Consider the following 23,581-nt stretch of genomic DNA (forward strand, 5'->3'; position numbering starts at 1 on the left):
CCCCGGCTGGAACTCCAACGGCAACCCTTTATAAATAAAAGGAACCCCAAGCTTCCGAGCCCAGATTGGGACAATTTCAATGACAAGGAATTAGCAACAATAATTAATTTACCACAAAGAATTAACTCCACTATGGCATTTTTTTTATTAACCTTGCCTGAGCGGATCAAAGAAAGATTGAATTCATTTGTAGAGTAAACTTAAAACGGAGGTTAGGAGATATAACGATATATGTTTGTGTAAAGCTGTCTGTGACTTGCTTGGTGAAAGTTAGCACTCTTTGTAATTAAAATTATTTAAACATCTACAGGCCACAGAAATTAAACTTTTGGATTGTATACGTACACAACCTATCCATGCAAGCCACTGTTCATTGAAAAATACAACCAGTTACAGACTTCTCTCTGTTATAAACGTGGAATCGCACTTGCGCTGGCTTGAAGTGGCGAGGTGTTTGAGATCCGGAAACATCAATAACGATCTATAATATATGTATTTTCAATATTATTTCTGTACAAAAGTCAGTGTTCATCTCCCTTTAGATGGAGTTTACGAGAAGATATTTGGTTTCTACAAGAGAATTATGAGCAATTGAAAAAACTTTGATATCAACTGGACATGAAAATTCTGATGTTTGTAAGCAAAATTATCTTTTATATATATTACTGTTATATCTGTACAACCTCTCCGTCATGCAGTTGGTGTTTTTTACATGCCAATATAATTATAACCGTCCGCACATCCATTGAATAAGAACCAAAATATAAATTCATTCTACACATTTGAAGCGCTTTGATCTGAGCTCTTCACGCGCACATTCTCAGAGGATTTCTTGGTTTTTGCGTCCGAGGAGGTGCCGCTTTGCGGCTTCAAGCCAAGTTTCTCCCTCCAGAGGTCCCGGATGCGGCGGTTGCAGCCAAAGGAGAGGAAGATGAAGACCCCTTGCAGGGAGTTGAGGACGACGAAGAGGTACCAGAGGACCTCATGGTTGATGCGGTTGGCAAGGCAACCGAAGATCCACGTGAACCCCATGACACCAGAAATCTAAGTGTTCAGAGTAAATTATAAATACAAGTTTTAATGAAACGCGATTCAGTGCTTTGCAATTTGCACTGATGCTGTTTCAGCGACTGTCTGTGCATTTGATATTTGTTTGCGTCTTAAGTATAAACCGAAACTGGTTAGACCAATTAAAATTAATTCCTTGTTTTTCATCAACCGAGACCGGATGTTCTCTACCGCCCCGGTTTTTTGATATTTAATATTTCCAACTTTTAACAAATTTCCGGCCCTTTTCAACCTTGAAAATGTGTATGCCTCACAAAAATTGTCTTGTTTTATCTTGATTCGTTTGTCTTGCCCTCAACCATGACCAATTGAGTTGGGCCGGGTACGGTCGATCGCTGCTGCTCACGTTTCAATGTACATGTATGTACGTGCATGTACATGTCATGGGTGTTAAGAAAAATACAGGCTCGAGGCGATGGTGATGAGGGCAAAAATTGAAGCCCAAGTCAAGCCTCACGTGTCTGTTAAACGTTAAAATACTGTACAAGAAAGGTAATTTTAATCTGAAAAGTCTGGAAAATACTTACTTAAAGTATATCAAATATCAAAGGTCCTCCCGACCCAAAAATATACTTTTGAGTGATGATAACCAAGCCATTTTAACCGGCCTTAGCAATCGGTGTAAAACATGCTAGTCCTACGCGTAGGCTAATCAAAACAACATACATGGAGCTATATCATATGTGCACGTTCAGTTAATAGGCTTCTTTAGGAGATAGACTGTCTTCGTGTATATTTTCAAATAGTTTTATAGGGAAGTGTTGGGGAGTCAACTGCGACGCATTAAACAGCGAATGAAACATATTTTGTCTTTCGCCATCGTAAACCAAAACAAAGCAAACCTGTGGCATGTGTTATGACTACCTGGCATTTTGACGGACACAAAACTCAGTTGCACTTCTTGGTTACACTACCCACTGCTGTTCAACGCGATGAACTCTTTCACGTTCAACGTTTACTGGGATAAGAACTTTGGAAAACAGTCAAAACACTGCCGCACAATGAGATCAGCAGACGTCCTAGCCCAAGCGTAACGACCAGAAACAGTCCTTAATGTCACAGTGGAGAATTCAATCACGAGATGGTATCATTTATATGAAATCGAAGTATATGGTTTAACTCTCATTTTCAATTTTAATTTTAACGTGCATCCAGCCGAGGAGTTCGTTAGCCAGTCTGCCACGCATGATGCGTATGGGAGCAACTCGTGAAGAGTTAAGCAGGTGCAGGGCAATGCAAGCTGTACCCTGCGAGCGGCCACGCCCACAAAATTGCAGGGCCTAGCCGCGTGGAAAAAAATCCAGGTCATTTCCCGGTCTTGTCCGTAGCGCAGTGCACCTATATGAACCAGTTCGACTGTTTTATGGTTGCTAATACACCCATAAACTAAAAGAATAATGACATCGCAAGATGTTCACATATATGTGCACTTTCACATGGCAGTGAGGTGAGACAAGATTCACTGAGCCCCAATAGGACACGAAAACAGATTGGCATCATTATGGTGTCTACACGTGTATTAGACTTTGCCAATTGCATTTAAAGCTTCATCATGTGTTCAGATTTCAGTAAAGATTTTCAAACTCGCTCAATTCCTGATCGCGTATGTCGCTCACTATATAGGTAAATACTTTGTAAGCTCTGAAGACAACGCATGGCTTAAACAATCTTGAAAACATACACAAACATCTCTGTTAACACTTGCTGTCAGAATTATGTAGGCCACCTATGGCCAACCGTTTGATCATATCAGAATGTTTTCGGTATAGGCCTAACATTATTCAGACCAAAGCATATTACGATTGCTGATGCACTATTGGCTTTAGAAATTGTGAAGGGTTAGGAAGAGAGAGGTCTAATTTGAATCAACTTACTTTGAGATAGATCCCAAATTCTCTGATCTTCTCTTTGGCCTTGGATTGACGAGTATGAACCAGAGCAGCTGCCACGAGCGATGCATGCACACTACGCACCGTCCAGGCAAACATGATGATGTTAGCTACCAGGCAGCATGCGATTGGAGCAACAAAGGCTATAACAACGGCGTGTTTTCCAGACAGCCAGCAGGAGTCCTCCCCAGGACCCATTCCATACCGGAAATCAATCCCTCCACTGTCTGCAAAGTGGACGGCGAGACATGTCGCAACAATCAGAAGAGGAACGCCCCAGCCGTACAAACTGTAGACTGAGAAGACGTACCTACCAGGGCGGCGAGCTTGCTTGGATGAGAAGGTCCTTGCAAGGTCGAAAGCGAGGACATTGGTCCAAGTAAATGTTGACAACCACAGGAGATGCATTACTGTAGCCACGGTGAGGCAGAATGCTTCGGGTTCTGTTTTTCCAAAAGTTATGATAGTCAGCAACTGAGCCGCAGTCATTGCAGCACTCAGGCTCATGATGGCGCGACCTGGAACATTCCTTAGGACTGGGAAAGCACAATAAGTGATAAACGTTGCAAAGAGGGTTGTTGCTGACACGCTGAAAGCCACGCAATTAAATGTCTGCAGTGGGTCTCTCTTTGCAAAAACAATGTCACAGATAAGGATCCGATCGTCAGGCAAATACACGACATGGTCTTTGAAGAACACTTTTCTTTTGTATTCTACCGCTGGGGCACCTCCCATGGTCAACAACCTCGTCGATTGAGTCAGGGGTATTTGACATTCTTCGTTGACGTAAGGTTCACCACACACTTCTATAGGCCTACCAGTGTCTTTAGCGGATGTTTTTGAGAGCTTTGGTTGGTAACGGTATGACCGATTGAAGGACACCCATTTTGATTCAACTAGAAGCCCCCCACCGACATAAACGACCTGGATTCCACTGAAATTAAAGGTTGTCAAGATCTCGGCTTTGGTCGTGTACAAAGAGTCTTCACACGGCTCGATGGAACCAGCGATCAACCCGCAGGTCTCGACGAAGTCCACTCTTGTAATACCGCACCTAACGACCCATTCCCTTGTACCATCTGTCTGGTCCAAGGCACTCTCATCAAGCAAGGCTTCAAACTCGGTAATATTTTCAAGATACGACGTACTCACTCCAGAGGCACCCTTTCCAAAGCCAGAAACTTCTGTGCCTTTGATGGCAGCTAAATAAAATGGCCAGGTCAATTTGACATTTTGCTGACTGAGTAAAAAAAGATAACACATCATCACTCCTGATGGTTGGGGCAGTGATGAAGTGTTCTGTTCCTTTTCAGGAGGATTCAGGATGGGTGACTGGACGAGTAACGCATACTGCTTGTCGAAGCAGTAAGCCTCCCTGAGTAAACTGAAATCATTTGATGTTTCTGGAGTGTAAATATGTACCGTTCTGGCAAAGACACTCGGTGATTTTACACCAGAACAAACGGGGCTATCTCGACAAGGGCTGTAGTCCAAGGCGAAAAGATGCATCCCGTTACAGTGTGCACAGTGTGGATTCTTATAAACCAACCCATCTGGTGCAACGATGGGAGCTGAATACGCGCGACAACCAGTCTGGATCTCCACCCTGATGTCGGGAGCGCTGCAATTGTCAATTCCAACATCATAACTCGTGTAAGTAAAGTTAAGCCGTTCGTCCTGTGTAGCGTGTGTAGTATCGCTAGAGTTGAAGTTATATTCCTCGTCGCTGCTATCGCTATTCAAAATATCAGCAGAGCTCTGGTGTTCTGCAAGCACTGTATTGATGATTACAGTATTCTTGTAAAGACACAACGCGCAGTACATACGAACAAACGTTGTATCTCTATAAGCAACTTGCACCAATCTGGAATCATTCACACACGGTGGAGTCTCCTCCTTATCTTGCCATTCCCTAGGACATCCGCGTATGATCACTGCACGTTTGTCCCCAACAACGACACAAGACAACAGCTCATGTGATGACGCAGCTAGCCAGAGTTCTTTCGAAACGTTAGATAGGTTCGACGGACACCACTTATAGTAATCATAACAGCAGTCATTACACAGCATACATAACGCATCGCAGCCACATTGCCTCTCACTCGCATGGCTTCCGCAGCGTCCTTGGCAAGACTCTGACGGACAGGGGTACACTGTTAACCCATACATTGTGACACCTGAAAGAAATATACCGTAACTAGTTGAGTAGGCCTATATTAAAAAAACGAATTGAATTAGGCCTAACCTTTGTAAAGCTTTTTACACAGCAAGATATATGGAGATCGAAAGAAAGATTACAGAAGTTCGTCTGTGTGTGGATCAGGTCATCACACGCCAGAGTCTAAAGTCAACCCTTTCCAAATGAGCCAGCACAAGGCACTCCTTTGCCTTTGTTTCCCTTATTACAAAGAACTCGTTTTTGATCGACCAACTGGACCTCTGACAAAGTAATATTTGCGAAACACCAAGAGTCCTGTCTTTTTTGAATCCTGAGAAATCTCACCGTGAACGATCTACAAAAATGTAAAATCGCTTCTCGTTAGGATCGAGTTTGGTAAGGGATTATCCAGTATCACATCCACACCACCACAATCACATCCTAGTCAGAAATAACAAACGGGATTATGTCATATCCCGTTCCTTTCCAAAATCGCGTCCACTGTCTACCACTTAACCAATATCACACCATGATACTGGGCTCAAATTTCGAATAGATGTGATTTAATTCAGTTGGTGGTTGCCAAAATCACATTTTGTCTGCAATGTCACATCCACCCAAATCAGCTTTTCATTTTTTTAATTGGTAGCGAGATCCTAGACCATTCCATGGATTGCAGCGTTTCACTTAAACCGGTAGCTTCATCTGAAGCACAACAATAAATGCATTTGAATTACCTGTATCGCATTCCACCAAGATCAGATTATAATCGTGGTCTTGACAAGAGTTCTGTCCAAATAACCATCGCTTCCCATTGGTGTGTGTTTCTCTCAGGTACGTGTATCTCAGAACGAGATCATTTCCGGTGCTCTTGTAGCTAGCCTGTGAATACCGAATATCCCTCCGATTCTCGGCCCGGGGATAGCCAATGTCTCGGCAGGCCAGGTTGGCGAGACCTCGAAAGATTACCCCCGGACACGTATCGAGTTTGTGGACACAGATAGTCCTCCACTCGGAGCCATTGTAGCGGCCCTCAAGAAACCCAAGATGCCGCGATTCATTCAAACCGGTGCCCAGTGGATTCAACCGAAATTCTGGAGTTGAAGTATTCGGTAGTATTTCATTCTCTGATAAAAGAAAACAAAAGTTGCAGGGGGATATCACTTTTTCCTGAAATGCTCAGGTATTGTAACCACCTAACGTTATGGTGAATTTATAAATCATCTCGATAGTTATTATAAGCACTTGTAGTCATTACTCTCAATCGAGCTGTCAAAAGATTCTATGAAAATCACGAATCACAGTTTCAGCCGAATTTTGGGAATTTCACTAATCGGTAGTATTTGATTCTTTGATAAAAGGGAGGGGGAAGTGGACCAATTTCATTTTTAAAAAAATTAAGACGTGTTTCCCAACTTGACGGAGAAAGTTAGTTATTTTAGTTTTGTTTGTCAAAGACATGAAGTGCTTAAGACAAAGATATAGCGGTACCAACTATGGGCAGGTTTGGGCGCCCCACAGTTAAACCAGTCATCGATTGGTTTTTAATATTGACCATGCGCAATCCTGTTACACTCTAACCACCCTAGTTGATCGATTTTTAAAAATCTCATCGTTACTCACATTTCACCTTTGGTTGCGATTCTCGCAATGGTCACTGAAGTATCGTACAGTTACTTTCATGGGAATGGTTCCCTCTGTTTATGACGTTACTATTATTTATTGTTATTAATAATTTTGACCATTTCATGGGTCGTGAACCAGACCTCAGTCCTTCTAAAAATCGTTCCCCAGATAAAATGGTAAATGATCAAAGACAAAATAAAAACGACATACATATACTAAAACTAAAAAAGCTAAAACTAAAAAGAAAAAGCAAATAAAACTATGCAAACCAAGAAGAAAAGTTGTTCCACCATAAGCAAAAGAGATAGCACATACACATTTAAAACGACTAAAATATAGACCAATAAAATAGACAAAAACAGTAATGATAATTGACCACAAGAAAGGGCAACCTATAACGTCCGGTAATTTACTATAGTAGCCACTGGAACTTGCCTTAATTGATTGCTCAAGCTAGCTCAAGTTCCCCTTTGTCTCTGAGGGCCCTCAAAAGACGGGATCCAACGTGACTTGTCGAATCCCAATAAGGGTCCCGTTTAACATCCCGATATTGCACTGTTCAGGGAATTTGCCATAAAATGCTGCAGCTGAATATAAATCAAGTCATTTGAAGGCATCTCCCTAATCGTAAAAAATCGCATCACTGCTGTCTTACCTGTGGCGCAGACTACACCTAACAGGGCTGTAGACTGCCTTCCCTGGTTTTGGTATAGTGTCAACAGGTACTCGTCAATACAGTCGAAGAGGGCTCTCCTGTTGTCCAGTGTTTCCCAGTCGCACGCTTGGAGTGCATGGATGAACCTCCCTGTGTCATTGTCCGCCTTTTCCGGCGTTGCACCGATTGCGAATGGGTAGCCCAAGTATCGGCAGACCAAGTCGGATGCCAGCTCGCGGCGTTGCACCTTGCCATGCGCGACGGAAACCCACTCGTCGTCACCAATCTGTAGCTCTACTTTACCAGCATTTTCTTGCTTTCCACCAACCAAACGGACCTTGCCTGCAAACCAAACAGTGCAGCATCGGATGTCATTGTTAAATAATGCTACTCGAAATGTTTTAAACACTGGTAAAGAAAGCCGGGCAAAATCAGTTTTAACTTAGTCTGTGGGTCTATCTGGAACTTTTGGCTTTGGTATTTTTCGCCAACGGAAGAAAAATGACAAGCATATTTCGCGATTGCTTTTCTTTCATTAAATTTAACAATTCCATTCGCTTAAACACCACACCTACAAAGTATAGAGCATTAGCGAAACTCTTAAAACGGAAAAGCAACATGCATGTTTTGAAGAACGGGTACTTTGGTTAATTGGCTGTGAGGTTGGTTAAGGTAAAGAGTACGAATACCAATAAACAAAATTTAACGGTTAATCATAATCCAATGGTGTAGCTAGGATTTAATAGCGAGGGGTGCAAAGGGGGCACCAGCATCTTATGGGAGGGCACCAGTTTCCAGTGGCGTGGTTTTTGGACAAGTTTTTGTCAGCCTTGTTCAATAGGGCCTATCTATTCCGTATTTTTCAGTGGGGGTGGGGCATCTAGGGGGCACCGGAATTTTGTGTGGGGGGGGGCACGTGCCCCCTCCCCCCGCCTACACCACCGTCATAATCGCAGAAAAGTAATTTTGTCCCTGTAATCCAACTGGCCAACATCAACTGGTTGGTAACAATGGTTTCCGGCGAGCATGGTCACAAAGTACCAACTGCAGGTAATCTATTGGCAAATATTAACTGCAAACATTTCATATCTGTGCTATTGGTCAGGTTTTGATTTACCTTGGAAATTTAGGACACTTGGACACTTCTCTGTTACTTACCAGTGAAGCACCTGATGCCAACATCGTCCATATGATCACAACCACCCCAGCTTGGCATCCACCGATGGAGGTAGCACTCGTGTAGGGGGTGGAGGGTGTATCCACAGTTGACTTCCTGTAGCCATATTGGACCTGTGGCCTGCCCGAACTGCGCGGTGTTGCTGGCCTCCAACAAGGCAGGATATCCTAGCTGACGGCAGAGCGCGCGTCCTGCACCGTGCAAGAGGTCACGGTCATCGATGGTGCAGTACGATCCCCACCACTTCTGGCCGTTCAGGCGGACCTCGACTCGCCCTTCGCTATGGTAACGTCCTTCCACAACTCGAAGACCCGTTAAATTTGCTGTCAAAAGAAAGGAACAAATAATGAAAGTAAACTTCTCCTTCACATCGACAGCACAACAGCATTATGTTAAGCTGCCTGGCACCATAATATACTGGAAATTAGAAATTAATGCCCAGGCATTTGACGGGACGGCGGAACAAGGCTGAATCTACAAATGTTATGCTTAGCATGACGGGCAAGCGACTTGCAATAATGTTCCCGTAGTTATATGTTGTTATCTCTTTGCATTGAAGCCACCGGTATATAAATTAAAGAGCGCGCGTTGAAACAGATAAATATTTCTCAGTACACCCACGATGCTTTCCCCGGGCCTTTTATAAAATTTCAAAATCGCAATAGTTGTTATTCTGACAGTTTTCAAGATGAATCATTACCTCCGACATGTTGAGCAGCCATTTAATATTATTCCTGTACAAAGGATGAAATGTCCAAGCTTTGAAGCATAAAACGTGAATTTCAATAAATCTGCACAAATTTACCTCGAGTTCCGGCAACCACTTCACCATGTCGCAGCACAACCGTGAGACCGAGAAGGCACGGAAGAATCACGTCCATCGCTATCGTGTGCCGACCGCTTCACTCAGAATCAGGGAGAACAGTGCGTCGTCGGCTCTTTCCATTATGGTTTTATCAAACCGTGGGGGTGTCGGAAATGACATTTCTGGCTTAAAACGTGTGCTTGTTCCCACAAAGGGAACACATTTCCCTAGACCATTGCCGCTCTGTTAGAGCGAGACGGATTCGTGAGGATTCAACCCGCTGAAAGGCTTGTAATTGCTGACACACGAAACTCGGGCTCAATATCAGGTAATCTGAGATCTGTCTCCGTGGGTATACCGATATTTGACGAAGAGGCGGGAGGGTGGAATTGGAACGCTCTACGTGTTCTTTGAGTGCACCGTCCACTCAAAGAGTCATATTTTGTTGAAACTGCAAAATCTGTGAAACTTTGTTAGTTCCTTCGCTTGTAACGAGAATCTACGTATAAAGAAAACCACACATTTTGTGTTTCTTGCCACTAGTGCAGAACTAATGAATGTTCACCATCTATGGCAGCGTCGTTTCGATCCCTATGGGCCCGTGTAAATTGTTATATCATACTTCCTCTTCATTCATTTATTCCCAAGACACAACATTTGAGAACCTTGAATATGTAGTTGGAGTCAAGATTGGATGTTGCAAATTTTCGGATAATGGTGTTTTCGTCGATCTAATTTACTGTTATTAGGTGGGCCCCGAAAAGTCGGCACTGGATCCCGTGTAAGTGCAGAGGGTTGGGTAAGGTTGACATTTGTTGTCTTCAACATCTCTCACTTCCTGTTTGAGACTTGCTTATTAATCAACGAGGGTGATGTTTAGGCTGAATCTTCACGAATAGCGATTATGGAGTCGGGGAATGATCGTTGGCTGCCTCCGTCGGGTTGATTCGTGCATAGTTTGGTGAAAGACAGCTATAATGGGGAAGCACGCACAGACAAAAGGTTATTGCATGGCGTCTCAGTGGCTTTTTGGCCATTTACAGCGAATGCACAAAACGTTTAGTCGAGCCTACCCCAGTGATACAAAGCTTCTCCCTCAGTAGACGCGTTGATAGATAGCATCTGTTCAGTGAAAGATAGCTAAATATTGGGAAGCACCTTGATAATTTTGCCCTGTCATATTGTCAGAGTGATTGTGGAACATTCTGCATTCAGTCTTATCGTTTTTGAAAATTCGTGTTCACATTTTCCTGGGTATTTTTTTGAAGCATTTGTAGCGAAATAGAGAGGTTAGAGCGCCCCCTGTAGTTGTGCTTGTATCCCTTATAGTTCTGTATAAATTATGCTTATTAGTCTGGCGTCTCGACGTCTTCGCACAATTTAGAGCGCTGGCCTTGTTAGCGCCCTGTGGTTGGTGCGTGGCGGGAAAAGGGCCACACACGCGCAGTTTGCTCTCTTCTGTTGACGCACGAGCAGCTCGGTGAGTCTCTGACGAAGATAGTCCCCTGGGAGATAAACAGTGCTGTAGGTTAGTTCCGTACGTCCGTTAGGGTGAAACAGGACCTGGGCGGCTTCATTTGAGCCTCCCCGCCACTATAAATTACCAGCCCTGTAATCGTTAAATTAATTGCTAGGATTGTAGTGATTGCTTATTGACAGTTGTAAATCATAAATTATGCGCCAAATCACCCACGTAGGAATCACCTGAATAGGAGACCATTTTGATTAATAAATAAACGGGACTTATCTGAGAATCCAGCACTTGTCATTGTTAACCTTGGTGTAGAGTTCCCCTAGAAGTTCTCACATACTGAGATTAAAGCCCCATCGCCATTCTGAATAGTAGCGATCCGCTAGTGTTACGAGATAGCTTTGGTGTCTTGCGGTAGAACGCCTCCAAATCGACCTGTCCGCCGGTCGCCTCTTCAACCGCTCGTTGGGTCGGCCGAGGGCAAGCCCGAGGCCCCGTCAACAGAGACCGCTACACATTCTTACAAGTTTCGTGAGTTATCATTGCAATCAAGAGTCAAGCCGAATCAATTCGAATGTTTGAAGCATTTTATGAATACATTACACACTGCATTGTAAGATTAAATTTCAGATTTTGAAGTCACCAAGACCCGGGGTCATTTTTTATGGTTCTAGAGTTATTCATGTAGTACTCCTGAAAACATTGCCTCAATTTAGTCTTATTCTGCTTTAAATCGCAATCACTGTTCTATGTTGATTGTCCATTGTTACAATGTACATGTATTCTTATCTCAGACCGAAAGTTATTCCCAAAAACTGTGAATTGGGGCTGAATTTTCCCTATGTCATAATGAATTTTCATTCTGGGTTTTCCTGGCTACGTGTGAACCCGCCTTGGCGTAACACAGTAAGGCCATGGATTGGTTATGCGGCCTCTGTGCTCTCAGACGTTGGAGACTGTTTGTTTGATGCCATTGGAAAAGAAATCAATGAGGATCCCAAACTATAGAACAACCGATAGAGATTCCGTTCAAAGTAGTGGCTTTTTATAGCTGCATTTTTCTGTAAAAATTTTATTCAAATACATCTACACAAAGTCAAAAGACTTTTACGAGTCATGTACAAAACTTTGATCACTAATCCCATCCAGTAGGATATTAATATTGTTAAAAACATTTTTGCGTTCAAGAAAGAAAGGCGTGCAAAATCAATACTAAATTACGCATTGTATCAAACATATTAATTATATGCAATTAAAGAAATTTCAGCTGAAAATGCAATGTTTTTCAATTGAAATTAGTGTTCAATTAAGTTTCAAAGAGCCATACTATGTGTATTTCAGCAAAATATAAAGCTTGAATTAACTAGTGAGTAGTATTGTTTGTTATTGTTCTTGATGCCAAATAAATAATACATGTAATAATAATAATAAAAAAGTTACAGACACAGATTAGTTAAGGACATAGGCGAAAAATACAGTTGCCATCGAGGCAAGGAGTCCAGGCGCCAGACCACCTGCACCATTGTCGCCAGGTTCGGGTTTCTCCACAATATTGGTGTCGCAGCCCTGCCACGTGGAGGCGACATTTCGCGGGTACCCAGTGTCCACCCGGAAGTACCGATCGTTGAATCGGTAGTAGACGCCGTCGGAGTTGAAGAAGTACGTGCGCGAGTTGATCCACTGCACCGCTGCACCGACTTGGTTACCAGGGATGTTCCAGACACTCAGCGGACGAGGGTAACCAGTGTCAACACGACCACTGCCGAAACGGTAATACTGACCGCCTTGGTGGGTGAGAAAGAAGAAGTGAATTAGAAAAACCGACAGGCTGGGGAAAAATCGGGGAGGGGCGGAAGCTTAGGGTCTATCCCCTTACTGTTGGACCAAGATATTGGATCAGCCTCATTGCTGTTTAATCGAAAAAGGTCGATTTTGGTGGTATTCTGCAGATCACACCAACATGTTTCAGTTGTACTGAAAAAAGAAGTACAAACGCTTGAAATATCCCCCTTTTGATGTAAGTACGTGTACATTTACAGTACGCGTATACATAACATGCACATGGGTATCCCTTAGTGTTATGTGGTGTCCAAAAATATCTCGCGCGTATTTCTAATTTCCACGCACGGTCGCGCAATTTTTTGGATTTGAAGTCATCTACAATCCCCCCATCGTCCCCGGTCCCATTGACACCACTAACTGCAGGATTGCAGTCTGTAATTGGAAAAAGCCTGGTTACAAGTTAACAACGAAGCTGCTCCTGTACAAAACATGAGCAGAACGACATGTAATGTATGCATGTGGGCTTGTGTTGCATGAGCTTTCGCTGAAATGTATAATCCCTATCAAGGGAAGTTTTGACAATATCTCAACCTTTTACTCCTACTACAGGTATTCACTCATCAAGCCCCTTTCGCAATCATTATCATGTGAATGATATTTCGCACATGGAGTGCAGTGAACACTAGGCTTACCTTTGACAAAGTAAAGTCGACCGTTTCCGCTCCACACAAAAGCTGCGTCCAGATCATTGGGCAGGCCAGGCCAGTAGGTTGCAATGCTTTTCGGGTAGCCTGAGTCCAGCACTTCGTTGTCGAATCGCCAGTACTGGCTCCCCTGTGGGCACCAAAAAGAATGAAATGGAAATGAGTGCAAGGGAGTCATTTCGTTTCATAAAGTCTTCTTTTAAAGGCTGATTCGTGCTCTTGGGAAAATATCATCCTAAAATGTAAGTCTGTTAGGTTTATTTTTTGGTTTTATTCCTCTGGAAGAGCAGAGAAATGTTTTGGAGAAACAGCTTTCTTTTCCTTGTTCAGTAATGAGCAGGACGAAATTATCGAGCATTTGAAAACTTAGAAAAAATACCTTAAAAATGTAGGTCTTGCCGTTAGGCTGGTAGAATAGGGCAGCGTCTACATTGTCGGGCAGACCAGAAAACACTGAACCGATTGCTCGCGGGAACCCATCTGCTATCCGGCTTGCCCCACTCTCAAACTTCCACACTTGAGTTCCTGTAAAAGGGCGCAAAAATGAAAATGTTTTCTGGTCAGCACTAAAAAGTTTGAAGTTACAAATTAAGGGGGAGGGACTTCACCGTGATAATAATTTTCAGTGCACATTTTCAGAGCACCCTTTCCCCATTTTTCATTCCCACGTGTATTGCAATTTTGTGTCGTTTGTCCATGTGATGTGTGGGAATACGAATACAATGGGTAGACATCGTTTGGGGGCATTTTACCATTTCCACGTTAAATTAGAAGAACCAGACTATTTTGGAAAACACACGCTGAGAAGGTTGTGGTTAACAGTTTGTTACCTTCAAATAAGTATGTGCTCCTGTCACGTGACGTCGTTACAGCGTCGACAATTCCAGTACAGACCTCTGCGCTGGGTTCCATGGTGACCACAGGCGCGCCCGAGTCAGATCCTGTAAATTACAGAGACAAATCAGTTTCCTTGATTTTTACACCGACATGCAAGTGGGTCGAGGGCCAAAGGTAAGAAGTAAAGGCACGGTGGCCGACAAAATCTCATCTAGTCAGACCGACAACCTGAGTCTCCCTGTTTTCATTTGATACATGTTATTAGGTTCTCTCAAAGAACGCCTTTAGTTATTGTTCAAAAACGTTTGAGCATCACCGTGAAATTTATTATTTTTTTTACAACCTTGGGACTCGTTGGGTCATTTTTTTCAATGAGGGTAGAAACTACGTGTACCTATGCTATATTTTGTAGTCGTGTACAACACACAGCGATCACACTCTGTGGATATTGAGCGCTAATTAATTTGGAAGCAGAAACTCAAGCGGAAGGGGGATATTCAAGAAATTCTTGTTGCTAGATAACAAGGGCTCGATGTTTAACTGACCGTATTGGGCCTGGATGCCAGCGATGTCGTCCTCGTGGAGCTGGAAGTTAGGCACGTAACCCCGGTAGAATGGTGCCATGAGTGCTGCATCAATGTTAGAATGACCAAGGCCCAAATTGTGGCCAAACTCGTGGGCTGCCACCTGGAATAGGTTGATTCCTGCACAGAGAAAAGTCAGTGGAAAAGAGCTCAATACTCGAAGCTGTTGTCAACATTTTAGTCAGTTTGAGGCCATCGCGTGCGATTCTAGTGAGGACTTAACTTTTACCAACAGTTGATATAAATGGCTGTAATTGATTGTCAAGTCTACTTGACCAAGGGATGACTTCAATTTTTTTTTAACGATACAAAACATTTTTGCCGTAACAACATCACCGTCAGGGTCTATTTTAACTTCAGTGATAGTTCGTCAGAGCAAACAGCCAGAATATGCGTTAACCTCCAGTAACCCAACGAGTTGATAATGCAAAAATCTAACAGGGTAGGGTGCCCCGCCAGAAGAGTAGCTTTTACTATGATGACTTTAACCCCCTTGAGAAAAGCTAACCTGAGAAAGAATTGATGGTCCACGTTTCGTCCTCGTCAAAATGCGCTCGCCCATCCTCTGGAAAGAATGCGTGGGCTAGAACGCCTCCCGGTCCGTCAAAAGGCGCGCCATCCCCATGAACTCCACTGTTGAAGTTGATAACGATGTCGGCAGGCGTGTTCCCACTCACACGCGTGAAAGTAAGCGGCGTTACGTCAGCCCATACCTATTTCAAATAAAAGACACAGTTGGGAAAGATTGATTTTGAATAAAGTTCAGGAACAAAACGACGTTCATGTCTTTATGTATCTCTGATTTGCCAGTGCCGTGGAACTTTCTTGTACATGTACACGCATTAGCATTCGACTGGACGAAGAAGTAAAAAACAAAAGACGCTCTTCGCCTTTTTTTCCTAAAATGCAAACCAAGCATTTAGCGTGGAATGTACTTTGAATGCACATAGCATCTGATTCTCCAATGATTGATAATTATGATTGGTTACCAGCCCACAGGGGAACGTAATGCCTTTGATTGGGTCCTTGTCGCAGGAAAATTTGTGGCATGAGACAGTGAAAAGGGACTGGCTTTTTGTGGTGTTCTGTGTTCAGGGCTGATTGAAATAGAGTTCACTCGGAAGGGAAATTTCCAGAATTTTCGGAGTAGCCTGCGGCAAGTAAAATATAAAATTGAAACATAAGACCAGTATAGTTTTCTTTGGATCTCTCCAGTCACGTGAACTTTGACCAAGTCAAGTCCTACATTCGGCCCACCTACATTTATTTTTACCCCAGGTGATGGAGATTTCGATTGGGTCGATGCAACCCATTAAGTTGTATAGTGTTGCTCACCTGGAGTGCCGCTTCCAGGGTGTCGTCAATGTCAGACCTGCTTGGTATATCGGAGGTCACCGAGTCGATGCGGAATGTCAAATCCGTCTTGGACCACCTCGATCCCAGGGAGTAGCGTCTCTTCCGTTTGGCGTCCAGGCTGTGTCCGACCACGTCCGGCATACCGCAGCGCGGCATGTTCATCATGCGCATCGTGTCATTGTCGAGCTCCCCTGTGAATGAATTGGGAGCACACCATTTAAACAGCATTCAGTAACAACCGTGTGCAAAATCGTGAATAAATTGCCGTGCAGTTAGTGTTGGATATTTAATTTGAGCGCTCTGCAAAGGTTAAACATACCTGTCTGTGTTATGTTGGCCATGTACTGGAACTTCGAGATGCCCTCTCTCATCTCCTCTTCAGTCATGAAAGTTCCATCGTCCGAGGTCATAGGTCTCAAATAGCCGTAATAAGTAAGATACATCTGGAAAAGATTTGAGATATGCATTTCACGTGTAAATTTAACTGCAGTACATTTTTCTTGGACACAGTCATTTGGCAACTTTATACTCTTCAGTGAAAATGAATTGACACCCCTATCAGGTTAGATGTGCACTTTTTTAAAGATTTAAACTATCCACACTTTTCCTGGACAACTGCGGGCGCTGCTGCTGTGATGTCATTCATGGAAGATGCGGCTCATAGCATGGGTGTTCTCTCATTTCACACTGCGAACACAGAGTTTACTGACTGAAAACATTTCTAGGAAGGGTTGCTCGCTTGCTTATTGTTCCGTACTCACAAACCAATAAATCAAGCAAAAAAAAGAAAGAAAATGTAGCCTATAGCCTGCAAAATCTTTAAAAATTAAGTTTTTTGTGCCCAAAACAATGCAACATTTAGGTTTTCTACCTGGGACGACACAAGTTACAATTTTGCTCATTAACATGGAAATACTTCTTAGCATAAAACCAAGAAGACGCCACAAACCCTTTAAAATAGAGAAACAACCATTGGAAATGAGGTTAACCTTGGCAAACGATGCATTTCAGAGGTTAAATTATATTAACGGATTCATTTTTGCTGGGACCCCTCAAGGCAGAGAACAAAAGGATACCAACACACTGGTAGTTCAAATATATAAAAGGATAGAAGAATATATGGAATACGTGAATATAGTTTGGGAAGAACGATGATACGAACAGGGTATGCAAAAAGGCATTTCATGAGTTTACAGATAATAACTGAACTAAACCCAATTTTATCTCTTCATGTGCAGACAAACAACATTGGCAGACATCAATTTCAAACAGGTGGAAAACCCGTAGAACAAAAAAAAACTTGTGGAGTGTGGGTTCCTGTAGATCCCAAAACCATTCCATCATAAACGTTGTGAACAAGAACTATGAGAGAAACCTCAAAGATGGATCAATAAAATTTGTCGATAGCCAATTTTAGGGCAGATACAACAAGAAATAGTATGAATTGTAATTGTGAAGCAAATGTTCTGCACTGATTAATGTTTGTTGAAGTGACAGAATGGCAAAAACAGCGAAAACAAACGGGATATATCGAGTAGAGAAGATGCACTGGCAACGGAACCGATCAAACTGGAGCTAAGCAAAAACGATAAATAAGATAAACACGATTGGGCTTCAAATGAAGAAAATGCACTGAAAAATACGAATAAAAGCCTTACACTGCTTAACCATCTTTTAAAATCATTTACATAATTGTCTAAATCCTTGTTTAAATGAGTGAAATATCAAACAATTTGGGCAAAAATGCTTTTAGGGGAAGGATTGGGGGAGGGGAAACAGTAGTTGCCTAAGGAGGTCCGTAATGTCACGCCCAATTCATCTCAACGTGCGCTCCTGTGTAAATACTATTTAAAATGTCCATTACTTCAAAATCATTTTTGATTGTACAGCTGTCGGCAGGCGGCGCTTGAAACTTTTCTTTTTCATTATTTGTTTTAATGAAGCCTAAACTCTCAGTCTTAAACTTGGTTTATAAGGATAGAGGGATCCCGGATAGTATGTGGGGCAAGTTGGAAGTGTATATAAGTACACTAAAGATTCGTTTAATCAGGTAAACGATATCTAACTGTCCAATTTGGTACATGTAATACAAGTAGAAAGCATTGATCCTAACTTACCATTGCATCCGCTCCCGTCTCAACAGAGGAGTGGACCACCGTGACGGCAGCCACCAGCAGCACCGACATGAACAGCGTCTTGCCCGTTGACACTTCTGCCCGCTCCATGCTGACTTGCGTCGGTCCTGAGTAAACTGATGCGAAGAAACTTCGGTGATGAAGGCAAAGATTCGGTTTTGCTTTTCACTAAGGCTTGTCTCACTTTAGCTGACCAGCAGCATCTGACTTCCAAGTCTCGTCTTGCCTCCTTTTTATCGAGACCTTCCAATTGAGTTCTGACTCAAGTGCTTTGTCACCGGGCGCTGACGTCTTCGCCTGGAGTTAATTCCAAACTTTTTCTTTTCTGTGGACCTTTAATGATTGACGCATGCTCTTTTCACACACACACGCTGATGCCCCCTTCCTAAGAAAAGTGCGATTGACGTGTAAGCTTCTGAATAGACCTGAGCTATACTTATTTGGGCATTTTGCTATTGTTGTCGCTTAACTCACCCACCCTATAATCCGGACCAGTGCGTTATTTTGTTTCGTCCTCTTGTTACCGTGTCCAATGCATAGGATTCTCAGTAGACAAAAGGACGGTGGTTTATTTCCTTGTGGACACAAGTCGGGATAAACGCGCGTAACCGGGGAAGCGAGGTTCACACATTACGCACCATGCGGGTATATGTTATTCTCTGGGGTCTTCTGCGCGATGCCGTAACTCTGAATATTCTACCCCGAACACAAAGTTGATCAGGCACGGAATCCGCAACCGCCAAAGTATCCGAAATACCAGCCAACTGCGGCGGAACGATTTTCAAAAAAGTGGGGGCAGTTGTGTGACCATCAGGCATCAGCCATTAATTAAGCCACACCCCATTTTAGGATCTGCAGATAAAAAAGGTCGACCACCCAGTCAAAACGTGTGTGGAGGAGGGTGCATTGGCCCCTGCCCCCTCCCCTGCTTTCGCCGCCAGTAATACCACCTGGGTTACTTGTACAATTTGCAAAGTTGAAATCTCTTGAGAAAACATACCGAGAAACAGTTACAGGCTGCGAAATACTCGTGGTCATATACGATGTGGCAGATGCACATGTACATAATATAAAAATCGTTGTGTAGAAAGTGGACCAATAGGGGGGCTGTAGCTTAACACGCCAGATTCAATTTCAGTCCCGTTTTCATAGGACGTCTTCACTGCACAGCCGGGATTAGAAAGAGACACAACCCCGTCAGAAAGAGGGCTTGGAAGCAAAACCGCCAAAGCAAAAATAAACATATTTAATACTCTGTGCTAAGCAATATAAGGAGCAAGTTTTTCTTGCACTTGGTTGAAAAATTTTTGTTATACAACGAGTTATACAACGTTGGACAACCATGGAGGAAGGAATTCCTTCCTCCGTGGACAACCATGGAGGAAGGAAAACAGATTTCCTTCCTCCATGGGACAACCGAGGCAGAAGAAACCCCTTCCATAGCTTTTAGTAATTTCACTTTTTTGCCCAATGTTTAGATCGTCTGCTTAAGTGGTGCATGTTTGTATTTGGTCGGGGGTGGGGTGGAATTATTGTTTCTTAAAAAATGACGGTCTATAAATTTTCATCCACAGGTGCACCAATCCTCTGGCCTTAGTCATGGCTGTGTGTTTAGCTTTTCAGCTTCTTGATAGCGCCCTCTCTTGTGAATACAGCTGAGTCACATACGGGCATTCTGGCTGAGTTCGGGCGGCTTGTTCTGGTATGTTCACGAACAGCTCGATTTGTTGTTCGTGCAACAAAGTGGTTATCACAAGCAACATGCAACATGGCGGCTTTCATGTACGCTATTTGAGAGTTAAGGTTTGGATGAGTTGAATTATTTTCTATATAAACAGAAACATTCATTTCTGTGTTACGGAAAATACTTAAGGTTAATTTTGAAAAACTTCCCATTGTCTACATGGTCTATGGCTTTGGAAGCCATCTCTCTACTTTTTGCAGCTGTTCAAAAAATCAAAGTCTCACAAGTTTTTCCCTGTGTTCCTGTAAAACCCTGACAAGGAGGTGGTGTGTGATCCTGTTCCGAGAACAGTGTTCTTGAGTCATGTTCTCGCCGTTCGAGCGCGAGAACTTGACAAGAAACCCGTGTCAAGAACAGGCCGCCCGAATTTGACCTCTGTGCATACCATCCAAATGCAGTCTTTGCTCAAAACTGTCATCCCGAGAAACGTGAAAGTGCCGTTTTCAATATGTTGGCGCTTTCAATTTCTCTTACAAAATGGCAACAGGTCGGGGGCGGAACGCGTCCCCCGCTCATTCTCTCTTACTGCAGCGATATAGGGCAAGGTTATGTGTCTGCTGAGTGGTCAATAAGAATCATTGATAACTAATACAATGTGATTTTGATTAAAATTAATAAAAACAAATCAAGTCAATTTGCTGACGTGATAGCCATAAATAAAATGCACAGTTGACGTGGTACGCGACTGATTTAATTTCGACCCCCCCCAAAAAAAAAGCGTCCCAGAGGATGGACTGCCAATAATTTTCTTTGCTGCATAATGTTCGCAGCCACGGCGATCTTTTATTCGACTCATTCGAGGTATTCCAGGCGATGATGCACACTAAAAACTGAAGCCTCCTGAACATCAACATGTACATTCGCCTCCCTTGTGGTTATGCCTGATGAACACAAAGCCACCCAGTTCCGGTTTTGCAGCGATAAACCGAGCCTCTCTTTTGTTGGATGATGCCACACGCTGGCCAAAAGCATTTCAGATCCTGGAAACTCAGTTCATGGGACTTCCTAGTACATAGCTATTCATTTGATGTTTTCAACGGTGCTGTCTGCCCTCTATCCTTATTTGGTATCGTTACAACAGCTTCTGTCAAGAGTCATACCGGTGTATGACGTCAAACTGAAGACGCTATCTCGTAGATAGCTGGTTTATTGTTGGTTACGAGTATTGTTATGACTCCGCGTGGTTTTACATGGACAGCAGCTTTGCACTTACGTGTATAGCACAGCCCTTAACAATAGCCAGTAATGAATAAACCCGGTCTTGTAAGCGTGAAAACCGGCCGTTACGTAATATCACATTGTGCGTGGACAGAATTACGTGATGCATGCATGGACGTAAATCCTGGGGAAGGGGGGGGGTATCCCCTACTTTTTGAGGCAGGGGTGGAGCTATTGAATTACCCCCACTTTTTCTTGATGAGCAAAAAAATAAAGTGGATTTTAATGAATTATCAGGATCTCCCAACAACTAAAATGTTTGTAATATCACTAAAAAGGGAAAGCAATTTCAAAAATCCATAAATATACCATTCTGATGTAGGATTCTGCATGAATTTGATACACGTTACGTTGGACATCTTTATCATGATCATCGCCCCCTATGTTGTGTAAATGTATATTAGTGTCGCCCCCCCCCCCGCTTTTCGAATTTCCATGGCCAGGGAAGTCGTCCCCCCTTTCCCCATCCCCCAAAGAGGGGTTGGGAAGGGGGTTACTTTTCAGCAAATAATTTTTTGGGACCGATTATTATTCATTAAAACCAGGATAACCCTATCATTTACCAGTAAACCGTTTTCCTGGGGATGTTATGTGAAGTCATAGGGTTGCTGAAACGTAGCATGAATCTCCAACGAAAGATCGAATGCTTGGTTAAGGTCCAAGTATATTCCACACTTTCAACATGTGGCCCAGTAAAATAGTTACTTATCAGGGTTTTTTTGGGGGGGTTCTAGTGAAAATTTATATTTTTACTCTGTTACTGGGATTCGGGGTGGTAAATTTTTTGATGACAGTTTTGTTTAACTTTTACCTTCCCTGGGCAGCCCCAGCCAAAAAGGTTTTTCTTTTTTTAATATCCAGGGATTCAAAATGAAATAAATAAATACAGGGGATGATGCGCAATGATTACGCATTTTGAGATTTGAATAATTATGACAATGCGGCTTATTAGCAATCTTTACTTTATCGACTTGTTCCCACATATTTTCTTTTGCGGTCGTGTGGAAAGTTATTCCCTCCCTCCAGCCCCTTTTCCAATTTCATTTAAATGATGATAACATTTTTCTATTAGAACCCTTTCGCACAATATGGTTCCACGGTTGAAACAATAGTTTGAATGCATTTCGTCACAGGAACTCGCAGCTCAGTTCAGTTGCTACACTTCCCAAGAGTGAGAATATGGGGAAGACTGTTATAATAAAAGCATTATTGTCTCGATTTTCCAGGTGTAATTTATTGAAAGCAGAACTTTATATTAACATTGTATTTAATTCCCCTCATCGGTATCCATTTATCGACGTTATACTTAAATGTTAATTCACAAGCTTAATACCAACAACACCATTATCCCCAGTAATTTCGAAGTCTCTTTGGCGAGTTTTGCAGATAATCTGCTTTAAAAATGTGTGCATAATACCAAGAGGGCGGCATGTTTCCCTCATGTACAGGTATTTAGTAGTAGGCACTTCCGCTTGTGAAACGTGTTGTTTTCTTATAAATTGAAGGCGTTATATTAAATGCTACGGACCCACGGTTGAGTACAAATAAAAGTAAAGAACATAAAAAATGGGTTCTTGTCAGAGTGGCCTTTTTATTTCGCAAACGAGGTTTGACCATTGTATGTTAACGTCCTCAATTTTCCTCATGTAGCCTACATTTACAAAGGAGGCGTAAAAATACTTCTTTCCCTCAAAAAAACCCCTGCCTTTCTTAATTTGTTTTTCAATTTTGCAAACCATGGGTCTGGGAAATGTATTGTAGTTTGATTTTTTCCGTTGAGACTCAAATGTTTACCATTTCAGTATTCCAACCAGACAAGTTTTACGTCGATATAGATACCCTTGGCTTTATGAATAGGGTATGTGACAACCGATTCCGATTCTATTTTGTTGTTTTTTGTAGATGGAGATTTCCTTGTGAACAAATAATGTAGCATAAACTCTTGAGCCTGAAATGTTTTAACATCTGAGAAAAATATTTTGCTTTTATCTTGTTTTATACTATATAAAATATCGATGGTGTAATTATTTCCAGTACGTATGCAGGTCTTTGAAGTTCGAAAGGGGGTCTGGCAAAATGGAAATTTTTTTCCGAAAAATAGCTGTCCAAATCTTTTAAACCTAATAAGAATCCTTATCCCCCTAGAGAAATGGTGTAGTACTTGTACTCTTTCCAAATATCACCGCTTATGTCGAGAGGCAAAATTGCCAAACCCTAATGGGTGGGTCTGTGGTAGGCATACTCAACCCACAGGTTTACAATGATCTTGCTAACTTGTCTTCTAGCGGCACTCGTAGAAGTTATTTGCACGGTACGGTGCGGCGGGATATTATGCATACATGTACATGTACATGTACGTTAGTCAATGATCA

The 23,581-nt window shown here is 42.6% G+C and overlaps 2 protein-coding genes across 3 annotated transcripts; both read right to left on the bottom strand.

Moving 5' to 3' along the window:
* Positions 1–121: 121 nt before the first annotated feature.
* Positions 122–10,039, bottom strand: LOC110990104 (scavenger receptor cysteine-rich type 1 protein M130-like). Of its 2 annotated transcripts, XM_022254940.2 has the most exons (6): positions 9,379–10,039; positions 8,555–8,896; positions 7,397–7,738; positions 5,853–6,242; positions 2,943–5,134; positions 122–1,044 (listed from the first exon to the last, which is right to left on the bottom strand). In XM_022254940.2, the coding sequence occupies exons 1-6, from the start codon at positions 9,452–9,454 to the stop codon at positions 775–777; spliced, it is 3,612 nt and encodes a 1,203-aa protein (XP_022110632.2). In that variant the 5' UTR covers positions 9,455–10,039; the 3' UTR covers positions 122–774. The 2 variants fall into 2 exon arrangements, with proteins under 2 accessions (XP_022110632.2, XP_086999275.1); XM_087143149.1 differs by lacking the exon at positions 2,943–5,134 and having other exon boundaries at positions 835–1,044.
* A 1,833-nt stretch (positions 10,040–11,872) lies between these two features.
* On the bottom strand, positions 11,873–18,510 carry LOC110990105 (stromelysin-1-like). Its single transcript, XM_022254942.2, has 9 exons — positions 18,230–18,510; positions 16,432–16,555; positions 16,092–16,303; positions 15,265–15,469; positions 14,718–14,876; positions 14,166–14,276; positions 13,715–13,860; positions 13,324–13,465; positions 11,873–12,633 (listed from the first exon to the last, which is right to left on the bottom strand). The coding sequence occupies exons 1-9, from the start codon at positions 18,335–18,337 to the stop codon at positions 12,299–12,301; spliced, it is 1,542 nt and encodes a 513-aa protein (XP_022110634.2). The 5' UTR covers positions 18,338–18,510; the 3' UTR covers positions 11,873–12,298.
* Between the last annotated feature and the right edge of the window lie 5,071 nt (positions 18,511–23,581).

Source organism: Acanthaster planci, linkage group LG11 (genome assembly GCF_054643075.1).
Source record: "Acanthaster planci isolate LZ-2023a linkage group LG11, COTS_SCS, whole genome shotgun sequence".
NCBI lineage: Eukaryota > Metazoa > Echinodermata > Asteroidea > Valvatida > Acanthasteridae > Acanthaster > Acanthaster planci.

Coding starts and splice junctions, on each gene's coding strand:
- LOC110990105 (XM_022254942.2), bottom strand. CDS start 18,337: ATGGAGCGGGCAGAAGTGTCAACGGGCAAGACGCTGTTCATGTCGGTG. Junction 16,556..18,229: donor AGACGGGAGCGGATGCAATG/GTAAGTTAGGAT, acceptor AATCTTTTCCAG/ATGTATCTTACTTATTACGG. Junction 14,277..14,717: donor TGGCATCCAGGCCCAATACG/GTCAGTTAAACA, acceptor TGTAATTTACAG/GATCTGACTCGGGCGCGCCT.
- LOC110990104 (XM_022254940.2), bottom strand. CDS start 9,454: ATGGACGTGATTCTTCCGTGCCTTCTCGGTCTCACGGTTGTGCTGCGA. Junction 6,243..7,396: donor AGGTGTAGTCTGCGCCACAG/GTAAGACAGCAG, acceptor TTCTTTTATCAG/AGAATGAAATACTACCGAAT. Junction 5,135..5,852: donor CTTGGTGGAATGCGATACAG/GTAATTCAAATG, acceptor TATTTCTTTCAG/GTGTCACAATGTATGGGTTA.